The 19,525-nt window shown below is 35.8% G+C and overlaps 1 protein-coding gene across 6 annotated transcripts in view; it reads right to left on the bottom strand.

Moving 5' to 3' along the window:
- Positions 1-5,455: 5,455 nt before the first annotated feature.
- HERC4 (HECT and RLD domain containing E3 ubiquitin protein ligase 4) overlaps positions 5,456-19,525 on the bottom strand; it is a 104,257-nt gene continuing 90,187 nt past the window's right edge. For all 6 annotated transcript variants that reach the window (XM_070432852.1, XM_070432850.1, XM_070432848.1 and 3 more), the window contains 5 exons: positions 19,400-19,466; positions 16,331-16,413; positions 12,179-12,362; positions 7,101-7,203; positions 5,456-6,117 (listed from right to left, as the gene is read on the bottom strand). In XM_070432852.1, the coding sequence (XP_070288953.1) occupies positions 5,909-6,117; positions 7,101-7,203; positions 12,179-12,362; positions 16,331-16,413; positions 19,400-19,466 (646 nt within the window). In that variant the 3' untranslated portion in view covers positions 5,456-5,908. The remainder of the gene's footprint in view (positions 6,118-7,100; positions 7,204-12,178; positions 12,363-16,330; positions 16,414-19,399; positions 19,467-19,525) is intronic.

Genomic DNA, 19,525 nt, shown 5'->3' on the forward strand with positions numbered 1-19,525 from the left:
ACAATAGTGCCTGCCTGGGCCCCCTTAGTGTTGAGAGTATTTCCCATTGTTGTTTCAATACCTATCACTGTGGTAGAGCTTACATTGATTCTTTTCCACAAGTATTAAACTGCCAAGATGTGAATATGCAAAAGTCTTTATGATCTGTAGTAATGATAACTTTGGGGAGAGTGTAATATTATGAACTGCTGCTTTTCCACACATGAGGAGAGTGACAGGTTCCCTGATTATGGTTCCAAAGTAATGATATTAATTATATATAACTCAGCCAGTAAATACATGTCTCCTGTTGGGAGTATTTGGTGTAATAAACACCAAATTGCTAGCCTAGTACTATGGAGATGAACATGATGTAACTTGTAATAGAGTAGTTAGTGAATGAAATTAATTCCTATTGTGTCTTTATTTAAAAGCTTAGCCTGCCTTAAAACTAGAGATCAACTTTCTCAGCTGCAGAAGCTTCTAGCCTTTCAAAAAGTTCATACTTTATAAAGTTGCACACTAAACAATTTTCCAGACTTTTCCCAACATTACTCCCAAATTATAAAGTATTCCTATGTTGCTTTGGTATTTATTACAATTTTTAAAAAGGGTTTGAAATACAGCTGTTCTTTAAGCATAAAATACCCAGCTAGGACCATTACTGCTAGAGAAAAAATTTTATTGAATGGCCACTTCCCTACCTAAAAGGTGTCTCAATCTATTTTATTTGGCTACACTAAAGAATGCAGTATATTTAGTTTTTCATTTGCATGATGTATTTGTGCTATAGATGATATTTTAAATTGAAAATTTTGTTTTAAATTATTTTTACAGTGAAGACTGTTTTCAGCTCTTTTTATATTGTACATAGTCTTTTATGTAATCTACTGGCATATGTTTTGTAGACTGTTTAATGACTGGATATCTTCCAACTTTTGAAATACAAAACCAGTGTTTTATACTTGTACACTGTTTTAAAGTCTATTAAAATTGTCATTTGACCTTTTCCCCCGTTAACTTACATTGTTTAAGTTCTAAAACTTTAAAATCTTGCAGTTTGTACAGCTTTCAGGGCTATGTTAGATGCTTTCTTTTCATAGTAAATATCTTCATTCAATTTATAACTACCTAACCAGAATAATATTTAAGCAAACACTCATAGTACTAACTGTAGCAATTAGTGCATCACCAAAAGTTTCAAAACCAATTATTTCAGCCATTCCAGGATAGGGGCCTTAGTAGGTAAGATGTAGGGGAAAGGCAGGGCCTAAGAAAACTTGACATACAAAGACTTGGGGGATGGGAGGTGCAATAGGGAATGGTGCAAATGTAGTGAATTCAAGAGCCCGTTAGAAAAGCTAGGTTTTCTGTGTAAGTTTCTTGGTGCTAGATCAAACCACACTGGGTATGAATTTTTTAAGGCTGGCCTGAAAACCTACTTAGTCCATTCAAGTCCTTGAGGGACAAAGTATTACTATTTAGGAGGCCAGGAATACACACACCCCTTAAAAATATATAAATAAAACCTTGACTGCCGTTTCTTGCTCTTAGGTCCGCTTTTCTCCCCAGCAGACTTTTGAAGTGAATTTTTTAAAAAATACCAAATACTCTGCCCTGATATATCCTACTTGCATGAGAAAAATTACCTCCTAAATCCCATCCTTAGATGTTATAAAATCAGGCCAAAACTGGCTCTGCATGTCATAGTGAGCATTGAGTGGCCTTAGCATTATTACACTTTGGTTATTGAATGGATGACCGGACACTTAGCATATTAGGCTTTTATTATATAGGACTAAAAGCCCAATGCATGAAATTAGTGCAAGAGGCTCAGCTCTTACAGCCCCAGCTGCCTCTTGCAGCCCCTCGCAGCCTCGGCCGGCCCTCAGCCCCAGCTTCATCAGGAAGGTCATCCTGTCTGCTTGCTCTAATTAGCATATTAGCTCTTCATGATATAGGATGGTATAGTGCCTTCAATCAATGGTGCTTTACATCATCTACTTATTAAATACATGGTTATTTGAAACCTCAACTCCTACATCTGTAATCTAAAAGGTGGGTGTGGTAAGCACACTAAGACCTCTCCCTTCAGATATGAACACAGTCTGAGCGTTAAGCTCAAGCTAGATGTTAGCAGAAATATGGAGAAAGGGTCTATTTCCCCTATTTTGAGTGGCTCTCACCTGGAAATTACTCAGCATCATCTCTTAGAGGTAAGATTTAATTGGCATAAGGTGGGGCTTGTGCACAGTATGAAAAAGTACCCCCCAAGTGATTGAAAAGTATAGCAAGAGTTGAAAAAGAGAAGGAATACTCCCTTCCCAGGGGATGGTCTAATAGGGAAAGCCAATTTACACAAAACAGGCAGACTCTTCCCAATTTATCTCTAGAAATAGATCAGTTGCCAATAACAAAGGTGGGGAGCCAAGGAAATAAGAGTGACTTTAGCCAAAGGAGAAAACTAGCATGAGTTTGGATGGCCAAAGTGTGCAAGAGGTTGCCGAGTGGGAAGAGGCTGAGAACAAGAATGTGTCCCCCTTGCCTCTTCAGGGGAAGACTGCCCTGCACATATACTTTGATTTAGGATCTTTTGTTAAACTAAATGCAGGGAAATTATTCAGAAAGGTGAAAAAATCTATTAGTAGAAACGAACCCCAATGAATGGTCTTTATGAGGAAACCTTTGAGAAGGCTGGGATTTTTGATTTAGGTCTCAGTTTAACAATCTTCATTCTGGTTTTACTTCATGCCAATTTAAAGGTGTATCTTGGTTCTACTGCCAATCAGTCTGAACAATGGGTATTGGTTAAAATTACTAAAGTTAGGAGCTACAAAAACTTCAAAGTTTAGTCAACTCTATAATCATGGTCCTTAAAATTTAGTGAACTCAGTCTCTGCCTTCTTCCTACTGGTCTACAAAGCTCAAAGTATTTTTTTTGTTTTAGTTTTAAGATGGAAATTTGAAAAACTGTCGGTGATATTATTTTAATTTTCTACCATGAATATCCATGTTAATGTTACTCTATGTCTGCAGAAACAGGAAAAGAATATCAGACTTACCCAAATTAAGCTTGTAGAGTTGTGTTCCCAGGTAAGATGTCAGGTGTCCTTGTTAAAGTATTTGTTCAAGCCCTAGCTGGTTTGGCTCAATGAAGAGAGCGCCAGCCAGTGGACTGAAGGGTCTCGGGTTTGATTCCAGTCAAGGGCACATGCCCAGGTTGCAGGCTCGATCCCCAGTGTGGGGCATGCAGGAGGCGGCTGGCCAGTGATTCTCATCACTGATGTTTCCATCTCTCTTCCTCCCTCTCCCTTCCTCTCTGAGATCAATAAAAATATATTTTAAAATCCCATATAATAAAACCCTAATATGGAAATTGACTGAACAGCAGAACAATCGGTTGGTATGACACTCACCGACTACCGGAGGCAGATGCTCAATGCAGGAGCTGCCCCCTGGTGGTCAGTGCGCTTCCACAGGGGGAGCGCCAGGCTCACTGCTGGTGAGTGCAGAGGCGGTGGTGGAGCCTCTCCAGCCTCAGCTAGGGTGGTAAGGAGGGGTCCCGGACTGCGAGAGGACACAGGCTGGGCTGAGGGACACCCCCGAATGCACGAATTTCGTTCACTGGGCCTCTAGTCTATATAAAAGCCTAAGCAACTGTTTCAGTGGAATGACCAGAATGGTCGCTGTGATGTGCACTGACCACGGGGGCAGAAGCTCAATGCAGGAGCTGCCCCTGGTGGTCAATGCACTCCCACAGGAGGAGCGCCACTAAGCCAGAAGCCAGACTCACGGCTGGCGAGCATAATGGTGGTGGTGGGAGCCTCTCCTGCCTCCATGGCAGCACTAAGGAGCAGTGAGCCGAGTAATAAGGAGCAGTCAGCAGGCAGGCAGTAAGGAGCAAGAGGTCCCAGACTCCGAGAGGGTGCAGGCCAGGCTGAGGGACTCTTCCCTACCCCAGTGCAAGAGAGAGAGAGAGAGTGTGTGTGTGTGTGTGTGTGTGTGTGTGTAAATATATATTTGTTCAATGAATTCTATCTATTGCTCCTAAGTGGCTATTTCACAGATCAGCTTCACAGCATATATGTTTTTGATATGAATAATCACTAACCTCAAGTAATAGATGCACAGGGAAACTGTATGATATCAGGTACATGGAATGATTTTCAGAGGGAAGAATGCAATTTTGAGGAACATTATCTTAGGTGAAAATATTGTTTTTAAGGCTTCTATCTTCATAAAAAGACACCTATAACCACGAGAAGTTTTTATATTAAACTACTGAAAAGTACAAGTCCACAATCTCTTCTCCAAAAATCCTGGGCTCATTTTCATTTTGGAACTATGGGTCGGAGGCAACATGTAAATAAAACAAACAAACACATTAATATTGCCACAATAAAATGTACAAAAAGTCCCATTTAATACCTGCCATAAATAGCCTCAACAATTCAGATCGGGTTTTGCTGCAAAATGAGATAAGCAAGTTTTTTCAGAGTTGTTTTAGATTTTGGAGTTACAGCTATAAGACTTGGGGGCGCCCTAGCTGGTTTGGCTCAGTGGACAGAGCCTCGGCCTGCAAACTGAAAGGTCCCAGGTTCGATTCCGGTCAAGGGCATGTACCTTGGTTGCGGGCACACCCCAATAGGGGGTGTGCAGGAGGCAGCTGATTGATGTTTCTAACTCTCTATCTCTCTCCCTTCCTCTCTGTAAAAAAATCAATAAAATATATATATATAAAAAAAAAGACTTGGGGACCTCTGTAAGATAAGACAAATTTGATGGAAATGGAAACAATCCAAAGTTTAAGAGACCTTCCCTGAGACATTACTTTTCTTGAAGAATTTTGAATCTTATATGAGAACCACTGAAAATTTAAATATTAAACCAATAAATCTTTATTATTTGAACAGTTTTCATGGCATATTTTTATAAATTTAAAAAATAAATATTTGCATTATAGCAGAAAGTCACAAGTGTTGCATCAACTGTTACAATTTAATGACAGGAGATAACTAAGCAACAGCACCATAAAACTAAGATTTGTTTCTTAAAAATTCAAGGAAATAGTTCTAAATCACTGAAAAATCCAGCCTGCAGCATCAATAGTTTTGGAAACTATAACTCAGTGATTGGTTCTCATAGTAGCCAATGTTTCTATTTCTGGCACCTGTAGTACAAAGTTCTTCCATTACTAAGCATTAAGCTTTCTGATAATCCCATTTATCAGTGGCATCTCAAGATTCACAAAAAGAAAGAACTATAAGTTATTTAGATAATTCCTACCCATAATTTAAGTTTGCACAAGGACATGTATTCTAGCAAAAAAACAAAACAAAACAAAAAAAACACACAAAAAAACACTGTATTTTCACCAGGCTAATTTTTGCTTTTTAAGTTCTCAGAATAAGATTTAAATTTTAATTTTTAACCTTTAAAAGTCATCTCAGTTCAATTATAACCATAGAAACTGTACTGGTATCAGAACATAACTATTTTATTACAAAACTTAACATTATTTACAAAATGAAAAAATAATCAAATGACTATTGCAGGCCAAAGTTAAAGGTTTTTTTACCCAGTGATTCAAGAAAATTCAAGCAACATTTCCATGCACTCACACATCAGATCATTTGTGAAATATGCAAACAAACTCTTAAAATTCATGTTAGTAAAACTACAATGTATTCACAATACTTGTATGTTTATTGGAAGATGGCCAAAAAAATCCATAGTTCTGTACATTATTAAGTTCAGTATTAACAGTTTGTACTTTTCCTTTAATATTTTTTGGCTTTCATAACTACTACTAGCATTGAACATTTTGCAAGATTATAGTAACTCCCTCTGTCACCTTGCTGAATTCATCATAAGAAAAACACAATTAGTTTAATGCTTTTGCAGTAAACAGAATAGTTATAACGCCAAGTTATATTAAACTGAAACCTTCATTGTGATCAATAGCTTGGATCAGTTTAGAGCGTAGAGTTTCTTTGTCTGTATATTTTGGAAGATCTAGAAGATTAAAGCAGGTATGGGAAACTGGTAGATACTCCTCACCACCTCCTGTTGACTGGATGACTAGTTTTAGACTCTTCATACCAAGAATAGGAATCCGATCACTACCTGTCAAAAATACTGCCAAGAAAAAAAATCATTCAGCCAACCACTTTTAGCAAAACCAATATAGGTTATCAAGTTATTTTCTATAGGCACTATAGCAAACCTTTATATTAACATTTGCTCAAATATGGAAGTCCATCGCCAGAATATGTGTGAGCATGATATTTGAGACATAAGATAATTACACATCAATATAAAATATTTTCTTTGAAAGTATAATCTTAATTATTAGCACACAGGAGAAGCTTAATAAATGTTTGATGAACAAATGACTATTGTCCCTGACAAAAACATTAGGGAGCCCTTCTTTTGGTAATAGCCATTTAAGACTAGTTTATAAATTAAATATATAAATTCAGTTTTGATTATGATTTTTTTCCTATTTGTTTTGACAATCATTTTTAAACAAAAATTTATAAGCAGCAGCCAAAACTCAAACCACTTAATGTCTGCATATCCTTATGGCACTGCAAACTAATTTAACCTAGATTCTCATTTCAATGATCAAAACAAGTTTGACAAAAACATCCCTGGCAATAGCAGGAGTATCAAAGGGCATGTCACTGATTAGATACATAAATTCTGACAACTTGAAAAACAGTAAGATTTCATTAGTATACAGATTTTAACAGATGAAACAGAGATTAAGTTACAAATAAGACAACTATGGAAAAGTTCTTTTTTCTACAGAAATTCCCAACATTTTGGGGCAGAAGCAAAAAGAAAATGAAGACTCAACAAAGAAGAGACCTTTTTCTAAAATAAATTACAACCCTAGTTTACTATAATCAGTATTATAGTTGTTTTCATTTGAAAGAACCAATTCCATTTTGGAGACAAATTGAATTTAACTTTCAAAATAAGAAAACATGTAATAAATAGGACCTTGGAACAATACTATTAAAAAAAAATAACAAAAGTGAAGCAATCTCCTATTAAATATGTTTAATAATTAGATTACATTCTCATAAAATATAAAACAAGTTAGAAATACTTACACAGAAATAGTTTTTTCTTTTCCAATGGCAATTCATGAAATACTTCCCAAAATATTTTTATTGTAGGATGTTCTGCCCAATACTCCCCTTTGTATTCTGTATTCTAGAAAACAAACAAAAAAACCCCTATTAATATGGAGGGATATTGATTTTTTCTTGAATCTGAAAAATTGGCTTCACTTCCTTAGCACAGAAAGGTTGTTCAGGAGTTTGAAACTCATGTGTTTCAGCTGATTACCTTTATTTCCTGGGCACTTTGTAATTTGGAACTATTAATTCCAGGGGAAAGAGAAGAAAACGTGTATGAATCGACAGAAATGTTGATTCCACCACTTCAAAGAGCATGATAGGATTGTAATACCTCCAAAAGTAAGTATCTAAAGGATAAACTAGAATTGCTAAAATGTTAACGGATTATTAAAGTTCAACATGGAATTAATTACCTGCGATAAATATAAAACTTCTGTATTAATAAACAGAAGTTAAATTATTTTCTATCTTTCCTGAAAAAAAAAAAAAAAAAAAAGGCACTAAAAACAAAACACTAATAACTTTCTGTGGTAGTCAGTTTCCAAGATGACCTCTCCCTGATCTCTGCCACCTGCACTGAATAGGCCTGACCTCTGTAATCATTAGGATATTGCAGATATGAGGCTAGATTATGAAAAATTCTGACTCCAGCCTTGCCTTTCTGATCACCCACCAACTGGGAGAGCCAGCTGCCATTTCATAAGGACAATCAAACAGCCCTATGGAGAGGTTCCTGGTAAGACACTGGGCTTTTGGCCAACAGCCACATCGGTGAGCTATCTTGAAAGGGAAACTCTATCCAGCGGTTCTCAACCTGTGGGTCTCGAACAATGAAAAACACACCCTGCATATCAGATATTTACATTAGGATTCATAACAGTAGCAAAATTACAGTTATGAAGTAGCAACGAAAATAATTTTATGGTTGGGGGTCACCACAACATGAGGAACTGTATTAAAGGGTCGCGGCATTAGGAAGGTTGAGAACCACTCCTTAAGCCTTCAGATGGCTAAAGCACCAGTCAATTCAGATGGCTAAAGCAGTTACTATATTAACCTATTTGAATACAACTCCCAAGAGACCTCTGAGCTAAAGCCATCCAGCTAAGCTATCCCTAAATTCCTGAACCACAGAAACTGTATGAGAATAAATATTCATTCTGATTTTTTAAAAAAATATATTTTATTGATTTTTTACAGAGAGGAAGGGAGAGAGAGAGTTAGAAACATCGATGAGAGAGAAACATCGACCAGCTGCCTCCTGCACATCTCCCACTGGGGATGTGCCCGCAACCCAGGTACATGCCCTTGACCGGAATCGAACCTGGGACCTTTCAGTCCGCAGGCCGACGCTCTATCCACTGAGCCAAACCGGTTTTGGCTTCATTCTGATTTTTAAGCCACTAAATTTTGGGGTAATTTGCAGTAACTTCCACCTTAAAAAATATTAGCACTAAGAAAAAAAAAAAGAGTGATAAGGAAGAGAGAATTAAATCTTCACTGCGAAGTGTGTTTTTTTAAATCCAGCCATAGCTGCTTTAACTTTTAGTTCTTAGCAAGAACCTTTCAGCATCAGGGCCTTTGGACACACTGGTCCCTCAGCCTAGAGACCACTTATACACACCCTTCTTTTTTCTTTAATTCATCAAGGCTAATTTCTATTTATCCTTTGGGACTCATATTAAATGTCACCCAATTCATTCAAATATTTAATGAGTTTTAGTCAAAGTTTGGGGCACTGGGGAAAGTGCAGTGAACCAAGTCCTTACCTTCTGAAAATTACTACTACTAAGAGGCTTTTCCAGATTTGTGTGGCCTCAGTTAGGCTCCTTATATACCATCCCACTAAATTCTCTTCCTTTGCATCCATCACAGTTCAATTAATGTCTAGGATCCTTATTAGAAGGCAAAGACCATAAAATACTGCTGTCTCCTTAATCTCTTGTGAAGTATTAGGCATCCAGCAGTGGCCCAATTAATATTTACTAATGGACTTCTTGAATTTTGGTCTCTTTTTGTAGCCAATCATATTTTAATGACTGTATTCTTAAAATCTACAAAATATTTGCTAGTAATTTGCAGAAATTTAATTTGGAGAAAATAGCTTGAATTCCAGCAGTTACTCTATTAACCTATTTGAATTAAATTCTGTGAGCTTGTTAGTGGGGAATAAAAGGAAGATGGCTCAAGTTATTCCTTTTTTCTGAAACCTCTAGGTGGTTCTGGGGAAATGCGTAGAGTCCTGATGAAGAAGGAGCATTTAAAGTAACAAATCATAATCACTAAAGTTATAATAAATCAGATACACAATGGAAAAAACCAAAGTATATACTGAGTATAAGCACACTAAAATATACTAAAAAATTACTGTCTTAATGAATGCTCTGTCAATTATATCTTCAGGCAAGGTTTTAAGTAGTTACTGAGTGCTAGGCTTTGGAAATACACAGGGAACAAAGACAAAAACCCTGACTTTATGCTGTTTACACTGTAGTGAGGGAAAAGAGAGACAGACAGTAAAGACAATTAAGTAAAATTTGAAAATTAAACATAAAGTAGAGGGGGTTGGAGGATGAGTGAAAAGGTGAAGAGATTGAGAAGTACAAATGAATGGTCACAAAATGGTCATGGGACTGTGAAGCACAGCACGGGAAAACAGCCAATAACATCGCAATAATGTACGGTGCAGGTGGGTACTGCAAATATTGAAAGGGACCATTTGTTTAACCCCTATGCTGTACCCGAAACCAATACAAAATAATACTGTCAACTGTAATTGGGAAAAAAAAAAAAAGCAGGGAGACAGAATGTGTGTGTGCATACCCTATTTTAGGTTGTTATCCAGTGAAGGTCTCTAAGAAGGTATAAAGACATAAAGTGAGAGCCAGACCATTTGGACTTGACATGATGAAGAGAGTCCCAGGCACACAGAATAGCAAATAGAAAGGCTCCAAGACTGGTGTGCTCCTGAGGGCTCTAAGTTCAGCAGAGGCCACTAAGGGTAAAGCAGGGTAAATGAAAGGAAGAATGAGGGGAGATGAGGCAAGAACAAACTGTATGATCTAAAGTGTGGTGAGAAGCTATTATATTGTTTTCATTTTAGAGTGATTGCAGGTGGGGTCCATGTTCACTGGGGTCTTCTTACAGTATATTTTTCTTCTTTTCAGCAGATCAATTACCATCCAAAAGAAATCTTCAATCTCCTTTCTGGGGGATTTAGGCCTGGGTACCACCTTTCTGAATGCCATCCTTAGTTCTATCTAATCCCTCAGATTCTCAAGCTTCTCTCAGGAGCTGTATTTTGTTGGGTAGAAGAGGGGACGTGAAAGGTCTAATAATTCCTTAAATCAGCTTAAAGTAATTCTATTGCTTTTAGCCCAACCCCACATCCCTGCCATTAGAATAACACGAAATAACAATTCCTGAGCCTTTCAGAGATTCTAGGGTGTGAAATGAGTTGCCTCTTGATAAACCCTGTTCCTCCAGAGCAGCGGTTCTCAACCTGTGGGTCGTGACCCCTTGGGGGGGGGTGTCCGAACGACCCTTTCACAGGGGTCGCCTAAATACATCCTGCATATCAGATATTTACATTACGATTCATAACAGTAGCAATATTACAGTTATGAAGTAGCAACGAAAATAATTTTATGGTTGGGGGTCACCACAACATGAGGAACTGTATTAAAGGGTCACAGCATTAGGAAGGTTGAGAACCACTGCTCCAGAGGTTTAAAATTCAATTTTCTTTGCTTTGAGTCACTCATAAATGCAACTACCTATTTTCCATCTTCTAAAAGTTTTTCTCTTGTTCACCGTTTTCTGTTTGTTGTTTTGTTTTTGGTCTGTGTTTTTCTATTTCTATTCTTTTACTGTCATTCTAGTGAGATTTTGGGAGAGGGCAAAGACAGACATGTTTATACCATTATGTTTAACCAGAAGTCCTAAATTATGTTTTTAATTAAAAAATTTTATTTTCTAAATTATTACCCCGTAAGATTTGATTTTTTCTGGTGCATGCATAGTTTTATGACTTTTAAACACATATATACATTATTCATGTAACCATTAGGATTTTGAAGAGTTCCATCATCCCAAAGAACTCTTCTGTGCTACCTCTCAGCAGTTACACACTCCTTCCACCATAGCCTCTGTTCACCACAGCTTTGTCTTTTCAAGAGTGTCATATAAATGGAATCAAACGGCATGTAATCCTTTGAAACTGGCTGCTTTCACTCAATATAAGGATCTGAGAGTCATCCCAGGTGTTGCATGCATCAATAGATCATTCTTTTTTATTGCCGAAGAGTGTTCTACTGCATGGATGTACCAGCTGGTTTATCCATTCAGCCACTGAAGAACATCCGGGTTGTTTCCCGTTTTTGTTTGAAGATTTTAAAAAACATGTTAAAAATATTGTGGTAAAATACACAAAACATAAAGCTTATTATCTTCACCCTTTACAGTTCAGTGGTATTAAGTACATTCATACTCTTGCACAACCATCAACACCATCCATCTCCAAACTTCTTTTCATCTTCCAAAACTGAAACCGTGTATCCATTAATCAATAACGCCGGTCTTATTTCCCCCATTGTTTATAGATTATTGTGTAAACACAACATAACATAACATAACCCTGCTCGGTCATGTAGCTAGTGTATATTTTAACTTTATAAGGAAATGCCAAACTGTTTCCAAAGTGGCTATATCATTTGCACTCCCACCAGCAATGTATTTGAGTTTCCAATGCTCTGTATCCTTGTTGTCTTAGTATTGTATTTTTTTAATGTTAGCTATCTAAATGGTTTTAGCTCTATCCAGTCTATCAAATGACATTTTTCTATATGAACACTACCAATACCACAATCATAAAAATGCTATCTAATTCATACACAATTAAAACACATTCATTGTACAGTAAGTGTTTTCGTATAAAAGTGACAGTAACAGTACAAAACGAAAAACAAAGAGAGGACAAGATTTCCATCAACAAGCCATGTTCCTTCTGTCTTCCCATTCAACAATATCATAGATGTGTTTTCCCCTACCTTTTCTAGTTCCTTCCAATCATAATTTGTATTTCCAATAACCATTGCTTGTAGTTCATTAGGCTGGAAGAGCTGAAGAACTTTTCCTCCACACACTTTATGAAAGCCCGCATGAAAAGCATCAAATAAGGAAGCCACCGATTTATTGAATATGTAATCCACATAAGCATCAACAAACTCCTGCCTAGAAAAAAAATCACACATTCAAATATAAAAATCTTTTTTAAATGGAGTATATTGTAGTCTTATTAAAACTTTGAGTGCCTCCTATACTTTTGCTATTTATCTATAACTAGAGGCCCGATGCACGAAGATTCGTGCAAGAATGGGCCTTCCTTCCCCTGACTGCTGGCACCGCCTTTGCTCCGGCCCAGAGCCACCTTTCCACACTGCCTAGAGGCATGGAGCGGCTGGAGAGGTGTCCCGCCCCGCCCCTAGCTGCTCTGTGCCTACGTATGCAAATTAACCCATCTTTGTTGGGTTAATTTGCATACTCACTCCCGATTGGCTGCTGGACATCATGAATGTATGGTCAATTTGCATCTTTCTCTTTTATTAGTGTAGATACTGAGTAGGATTCAAAGGGAATAAAGTCTTTATGGAGAAGTTTATAATTCTTTCTATACAAAAATATGGTATATCTAGGAGTCATGTAGACTTATCTATCATTCACAGCCATTCTTGGGCTACTTCTAAATGAAACCTGTCATTTCCTAGTAGGAAGAATGATGATGCAAATGGCTATCCAAATACATTTTAAAATAGTAACAAATTATTTATAATATACATGCATCATTCCACAGGTATTCCTAAAAGGAGTGATTTGTTAAATATATTAGGTGATTAAAAAAAGCAAGCTTTAGGATTCAGACTATTTGATAAGATCGTTGTTTTTCCTTGGATTACAATAAATCTGAAACAAAACTTATTTTAAAAACTAAATTCCAAGAGGGGTAATTAAGCAATCTTTTAGGATAATCATTTAAGAAATGCAAGTGTAGTTTCTTTTCAAAGGTACATATGTGTAAACATACACACATACACACACACACAACCCTGATGCTTTTTTGGCTGTTATGATACAAAAGGAAACTGTAAAGAAAAAAGGAACCCTCTTTACCCAGTAATTAGAATTACAATTTTATTTTATTTTATTTTTTCTGTAAGCCACAAACACTTTATGCAGCTACTCTCTGGTCAAATAAATAACAAGAATGGGTACTAAAGGATTTCAATATTTTATACTCTTTTCTTCCAAATTAGAAAGGATGATTCTACAAATAAAAATACTGGTAAATTCAGTCATCTACAGATAATTTTCTTAGAAAATTATAATTCCAAACTGAATTTACAAAGAGAAAAAAAGGTTAAATGAGACTATTGTAAAGTATAAAAATAACATAGGTTCTAATAAGAAGAAACATAATTTTGTAATGCATAATTTTATAATTTACCTAATTAGAAAGCAAATTTATCTATACTAGTTAAGTCTCTTAAAAGTCCCTTAAGCAAAAAAGGCTAGATTGCTTTATGCACTAATAACATTTTTGTCTCTAACAGTTTCATTATGTAAGTAGGGCTGGTAGTACAAGGGTCAACATTCTTCAAATTATTTCTAAAGTCAATAATCTATGTGAAATAATATTTTTTAGAAACTTAAAGAATTAGTTCAACAATAAAAACTTTAAAAGCATAAAAAAATCTAAGTTTTTTAAAAAAAAGAATAGCATAGAAAGACCTGTTTTTTCACAATATATTAGAAACAGCTTCATTGTTATCAAAGACATACACACAGTTAAAAATGTTAAACACTAATAATTCTAACAGCCAACATTTACTGAGCACATACATGTGCTAGGTACCATTTTAATAAGCCTTTTGAAATTATTGCCTCATTTAATCCTCAAAATAACTCCATGCAGTAGGTACAATTTAACATCCCATTTTACAGAAAAGGAGACTGAGGCACAGAGACATCAACTAGTTTACTTAAATTTACACAGCTTTAAGGAGCAGAATCAGTATTATAATCATTGGGATGAAGTCCCTGGCAACAGCCATTAAGCTAGTTTATCTAAAGAATTGGAACAAGAGAATAAGGCAGTTCTCTGTTTTACACCTTTCCACCAGAAATTCCTGCCATTTAAAGGCAACTATTTGTTATTGCCTTGCTATTCCTCCTGGTATTTATCTTCATCCTTCAACAACATAGTTCTATTGTTATTTCTTGACTTTCAATTTTAAATATTATCTAAAGAACTGAGTATCTATTGTGAAAGGTAAGAATTTACCTTTTATATAATTGTCCTACTCTCACTTTGCCTCCCAGGATATTCCCATTATAACAATTTTGGGTTTAATTTTCATTGTTAACATTTTTATGATTTAAATATTATTCATAATTAAGCTACAGAATATTCTATGGTTACTTTTCTTTTCTTAAAAAGAACTTTCGTTTCCCTTAGTTTGCTACTTCATCCCCAACTTCAACAGAATTGTCAACCTCCTTTTTATTTCATTCAAATATATTAGGTAGCATCAGTTGCACTTTTCTCCTGAAGCCCTCCATCCTCTTGATCTAACCCAGATCGGTACTCCTTTGCCTCTCTCCTATATTGGATTCTATTTTGGGGGATCCTATGTCTTCCTCTTTCTTGGTTTAACTGCTTGTTTTGGTGGAACACATCCTTCAGTAACTTCCTGAGAAAAAGGCAGTGGAAGGAAATGCTCTGAGACTCTGCATGTATGAAAATGTTTTCTATACACCCACACATGCTTGATAGTTTCAATACAGAATTCTAAGTTAAAAATAATTTTCTTCCACAATTCTGATCTTCTAGCTTCAGTATCATTCATTAGAATTAGATTATTCTGACCCTAGTAAGTTTGGCTCAGTGGATACAGCTTTGGCCCGTGGACAGAAGGGTCCCTGGTTAAAGGCGTGTACCTCTCAACTGCAAGCTTGGTCCCTGGCCCTGGTTGGGGGGCCTGCGGGAGGCAACCAATCAATGTGTCTCTTTCACATGAAAGTTTCTCTCTCTGTCTCTCTGCCTCCCTTCTACTCTAAAAATCAATGGAAAAATATCCTAGGGTGAGGATTAACAAAAAACAACAAAAAAGAAGTAGATTATTCTGACTCTTTAATTCTTTGTATATGGTCTGTTTTTTATATTTTCTGGAAGGGGTTTAGGGCCCCCTTTATTCCAGAATTTGGAAATTTCTTGTATTTTGATCTGGTATATGTCCTTTTTTCATTTCCACGCTTTCAATCTTAATAGGCACTACAGTTCTGGGAAGTTTTTTAGTACCATTCATTTGACAAATTTCATTCTTTCCATTTCTTTTAATTTTTAATAGTATCCATATGGATGCTACCCTTATAATTTTGAGGATCCTGACTTCACTTTCTTCATCCTGCACTGTTTCTGTTTCCTTAGAATTACTTTTGATCTTTCCTACTGACTTTTGGCTATCCATTCACACTTAAAAGTTAGGAAGTTTTACAGGAGAAGAATCCTCCAATGTAGTGTCAAATAGGAAGGAGCTGTAAACTTCCAAACTCCCTGTTTTCAGTTTAGCCACTTGTCCCTGGCTGTATCTAACAGTCCTCAAACCCATAGTACCTTTACTTTAATCTCTCCAGAAGGTAAATTTCCAATCTTCTGCTAAGGCTGGAGAGGGGAAGTTTCCAGGCTACCGGTGTGATAAGGGAAATGGGTGTCTAACTGCTGCTTTAACAGCCAATCTATCTTGTTTCCAGCATTCCCTTAAACCCCATGCACTTTCTAACATTTTTATTCTCAATTCCAGAGCTTTTATTCTACAATATGAACTGGCTACCTTCTTGGCTCCACCCAGTCTATCTTACGTTATAGCTTTCTCTAGTTGGCTAGTTATCACTGTTTTCTAGCTTCAAAAAATGTGTGCTGTTTTCTGTTATTCCTTCTCTTTGTTGTTGTTTATGATCTTTTTAACCCTTTATTAATATCGTGAAGGGATTTCAGGAGCAAAAGGGAAGTTACTTACTGACCATTAAAAAAGTTAAGTTTTATCTGGGTAAAAACTTAAGGTTGCGTGACATGTTTCTAAATACAGAAAAAAAAAGTCTACTGAATCTTATTACTACCACTGATGCTGCTATAATTCACTTACCGATTTTGTTTGTTAACAGCTGTGTCTGCACCATTTAGAACCAGCTCTTTCACTTCTGTTGCACCAAAGTTTTCAACTGTGATCTATTTAAATTTTTAAAAAAAGTCAATGTCAGACCCAAAATTTATTAAATTATTTTAATAACCTATTATTATATTCTACCTTTCTCTCATTAAAAATAAGAACTAATAAATTTGAGTTAAAATTCTGCTACCATAAGCTTATTTGAATTCTGCATAAAGCCACAACTATAAATTTTCATTTTCTCTAGTAATCTGAAATCCTACCTTGACTAATTATAAATTACCAAGTGTTTGGTTAGTTAATAAGAAACTAAGTATTTATCGTGCATAAAATTTTAGAATGGTCATTACAAGTTACAGTAAAATATTAGAAAGGATGTTTTCCTTGGACAGGAAATAGAATTCAAGTGTTAAAATGCATTCAGTGTAGACCAGCTATGCATTCTTTTCACCTCACATCTGCCTCCTTGCATTCCTGATCATAGGTGGGTCTTCCAGTTATGTCATTAGCTTGAAACTTTTTATTTTTCTTACTAGTCTGCTAATTTTCCCTGAAATGTCACCATTCCCACCTTTGCATCTTTTCTCTTTGATATTCCCTCTTTTTGGAATATTATCCTCTTCTATTAAAACATTTTCTTTTTTTTTTAGTAACTGCTATCTATAAACACTATAGTGGGAGTGACATGATCAGATAAAAGATAAATAAATTCCTGCTCTGGAGTTTACTACCTAGTAAAGGAGGAGAAATGTGACATGTAAACAACGCATTATAATAAAATAAATGCTATAATAAAGACATGAACAAAATGCTATCAGTCGACAGACGAAAGAACTTACTTCTATTTGGAGAAGTATGAAAGACCTTGAGGAAGAAATGTCATTTAAAAGCACTTAGAAGAATGAGTAGGGCTCTGAAAAACTGGGAGGGGGTTCGATATCTGACTGAGCACACAGATTGAATAAAGGGACAGAAATGAAAGTAGATATCAAGTTCTGAAAAATGTATGGCACTTAAAAAACAAGATGGCAGGGTGTGTGAAAAGAAAACTGCAGCATGACAGACCTGGGTGGAAGAGTACAATGAGAGTTAGAAATCCAGATCACAAATGTCTTTGAAGCCCGCTCTAAAGCTCTTGGTCTGTAAGCAACTAAGAGCCATTAAAAATCTCTAGGAAAGAAATGGTAGTGGGAATATTTGAATTACCATAGTTCTTGAATATACTAAGCATTCATAAACTTAGTGACTAATAAATTAGAAATCAAATTATGTGGAACCCAATGTTTAAGTCACTTGAGATGACCAATAAAGATTCGAAGACAACTGATATGCTTATAAGTGAAATAAATGAAAAGGGGAATCAAATGTCATAGTTACAAAAAAAGTCCAAGGAGGATTTTCCTGATAAAAACAATTATTGAAATAAATTGATTTCACCATATATCTACCAATTTGCTTAGAAATGTACCATGAGCCAATTCTTAAAATAAAGAATGGATATATTATTTTCAGAGAGGGCACAATTTTTAGGGCAAATTTTGTGAGCAGAACATATTTTACCAGCTTTGACCATAAGATCACAATGAAGACTGGGAGGAAAACAAATATACAAATAAGGTTTTTAAAAAGAAAGAAAACTAAAGGTTTTACCCTTTTCCAAGAGACTAATTTATAATATTCAAATCATTCCCTTCTGAAGTGTCTCATCATCTTTAGTGATTTTCTCTTCCTTAATTATCAACTAGTCTACTTTTGCCAGATCCTCATTTGTCAATGGTTCTGCATGTTACTGGATGAGTTACTCAACATCTCTTTTGCTAAATTAACACAATTATGCCTCTTTCACGTGATTTGCAGTTTCATTTTCCAAATAACATTCCAATGTATTTGTATTTCTATTATGTATGTCAACCAACAGTAAGACAAAATGCGTAAGGATGAATGTTAGTGTGAAGGAATGTGTTGGGTGGAAATTAACCCTTTGCACTCCGAACCATTCTGGACATTGGCTACCAGCTACTCGACGCTACTTTGCGGCGGAAACGTGCATTTATAGACCCTCGTATTATTTAGTATAATTTTGGAACCAAGTAACATATTATAATGATATTGGACTTATATGAATTGGGTGACATCGAGGAATGTATATTTGCAAAAAAAACAATATTTTATTGTTTATAATTTTGTACAGTATGATAAGTTTTGTAACACTCCCCAATATGCATTGCAGGCTGATTAGTGCATGTTTGACAGTAATAAGTGGTTTGACGCCTGCCACCAGGTGTTTTCCTGTTAGAACACACAATGCAGTCCCGTTTTCTTTGTCCCACATCGGGAATATGTAGTTTATTGTTTAATCCGACACAAAACCCGCTGACATTTCTTGTATATATCTTAGTAATTTTACGATATTTTGATTTAATTTCTTGTGCCATTTCAAGATAAAACTTCAGGGAAACATGCATGTCTCAAAAAGTTGCGTTGAAATAACTCAAATCCCCGTAATCACTAATAAACTGCAATGTCCCCTGAGAGGGGACATCCGAGTGATATGCTAGAATTCCAATGTCCCCTGAGAGGGGACAGCAGAGTGCAAAGGGTTAACCTTTTAAGTGGTAAGTTCGATAATGAATATCTCATGGTACAATAATTTTCACTTCTCTAAACACTTTTGTAATTGCAGACTCAAAAATGAGCATTTGAATAAAGAGGACACCTTGTATTTGTAAAGATCTTTAGCATAATGATAAAGCATGTAGGCTTTGAAATCAAAGAGCTGGATATAAATACTATCTCTAACATGTAATGATATTTTTCAGTTTTCTTCATCTGTAAAATAAGGATAATACCACCAATCTAATAGGATTGTTACAAGGATTAAATGAAATAATGCATGTTCTAGGACGAGCATATAGTTAATGCTCAATAAATGTTAGCTAAAGGGTTAAGAATTTCATCAATCAAAATAAAGAAACACCATAAGGCACAGCTGTCAAATAAAAGGGATGATGAATAATCAGCCTACCCTATATTTTTCCATCTTACCGTAAAATTAAGACAAAATGTTTCCTCGACATCATCTTCTGGATAATCCAGTAATTGTTGCATGCTTCTGCAAAACAAAAAATGTTCCTTTTAGGCAAAACATTATTGCATATTTTGAGAATTTTG

This window comes from Myotis yumanensis, unplaced genomic scaffold, assembly GCF_028538775.1.
Source record: "Myotis yumanensis isolate MYYU_CA2020_CCGP unplaced genomic scaffold, mMyoYum1.0.hap1 SCAF_13, whole genome shotgun sequence".
NCBI classification, from domain to species: Eukaryota; Metazoa; Chordata; class Mammalia; order Chiroptera; family Vespertilionidae; genus Myotis; species Myotis yumanensis.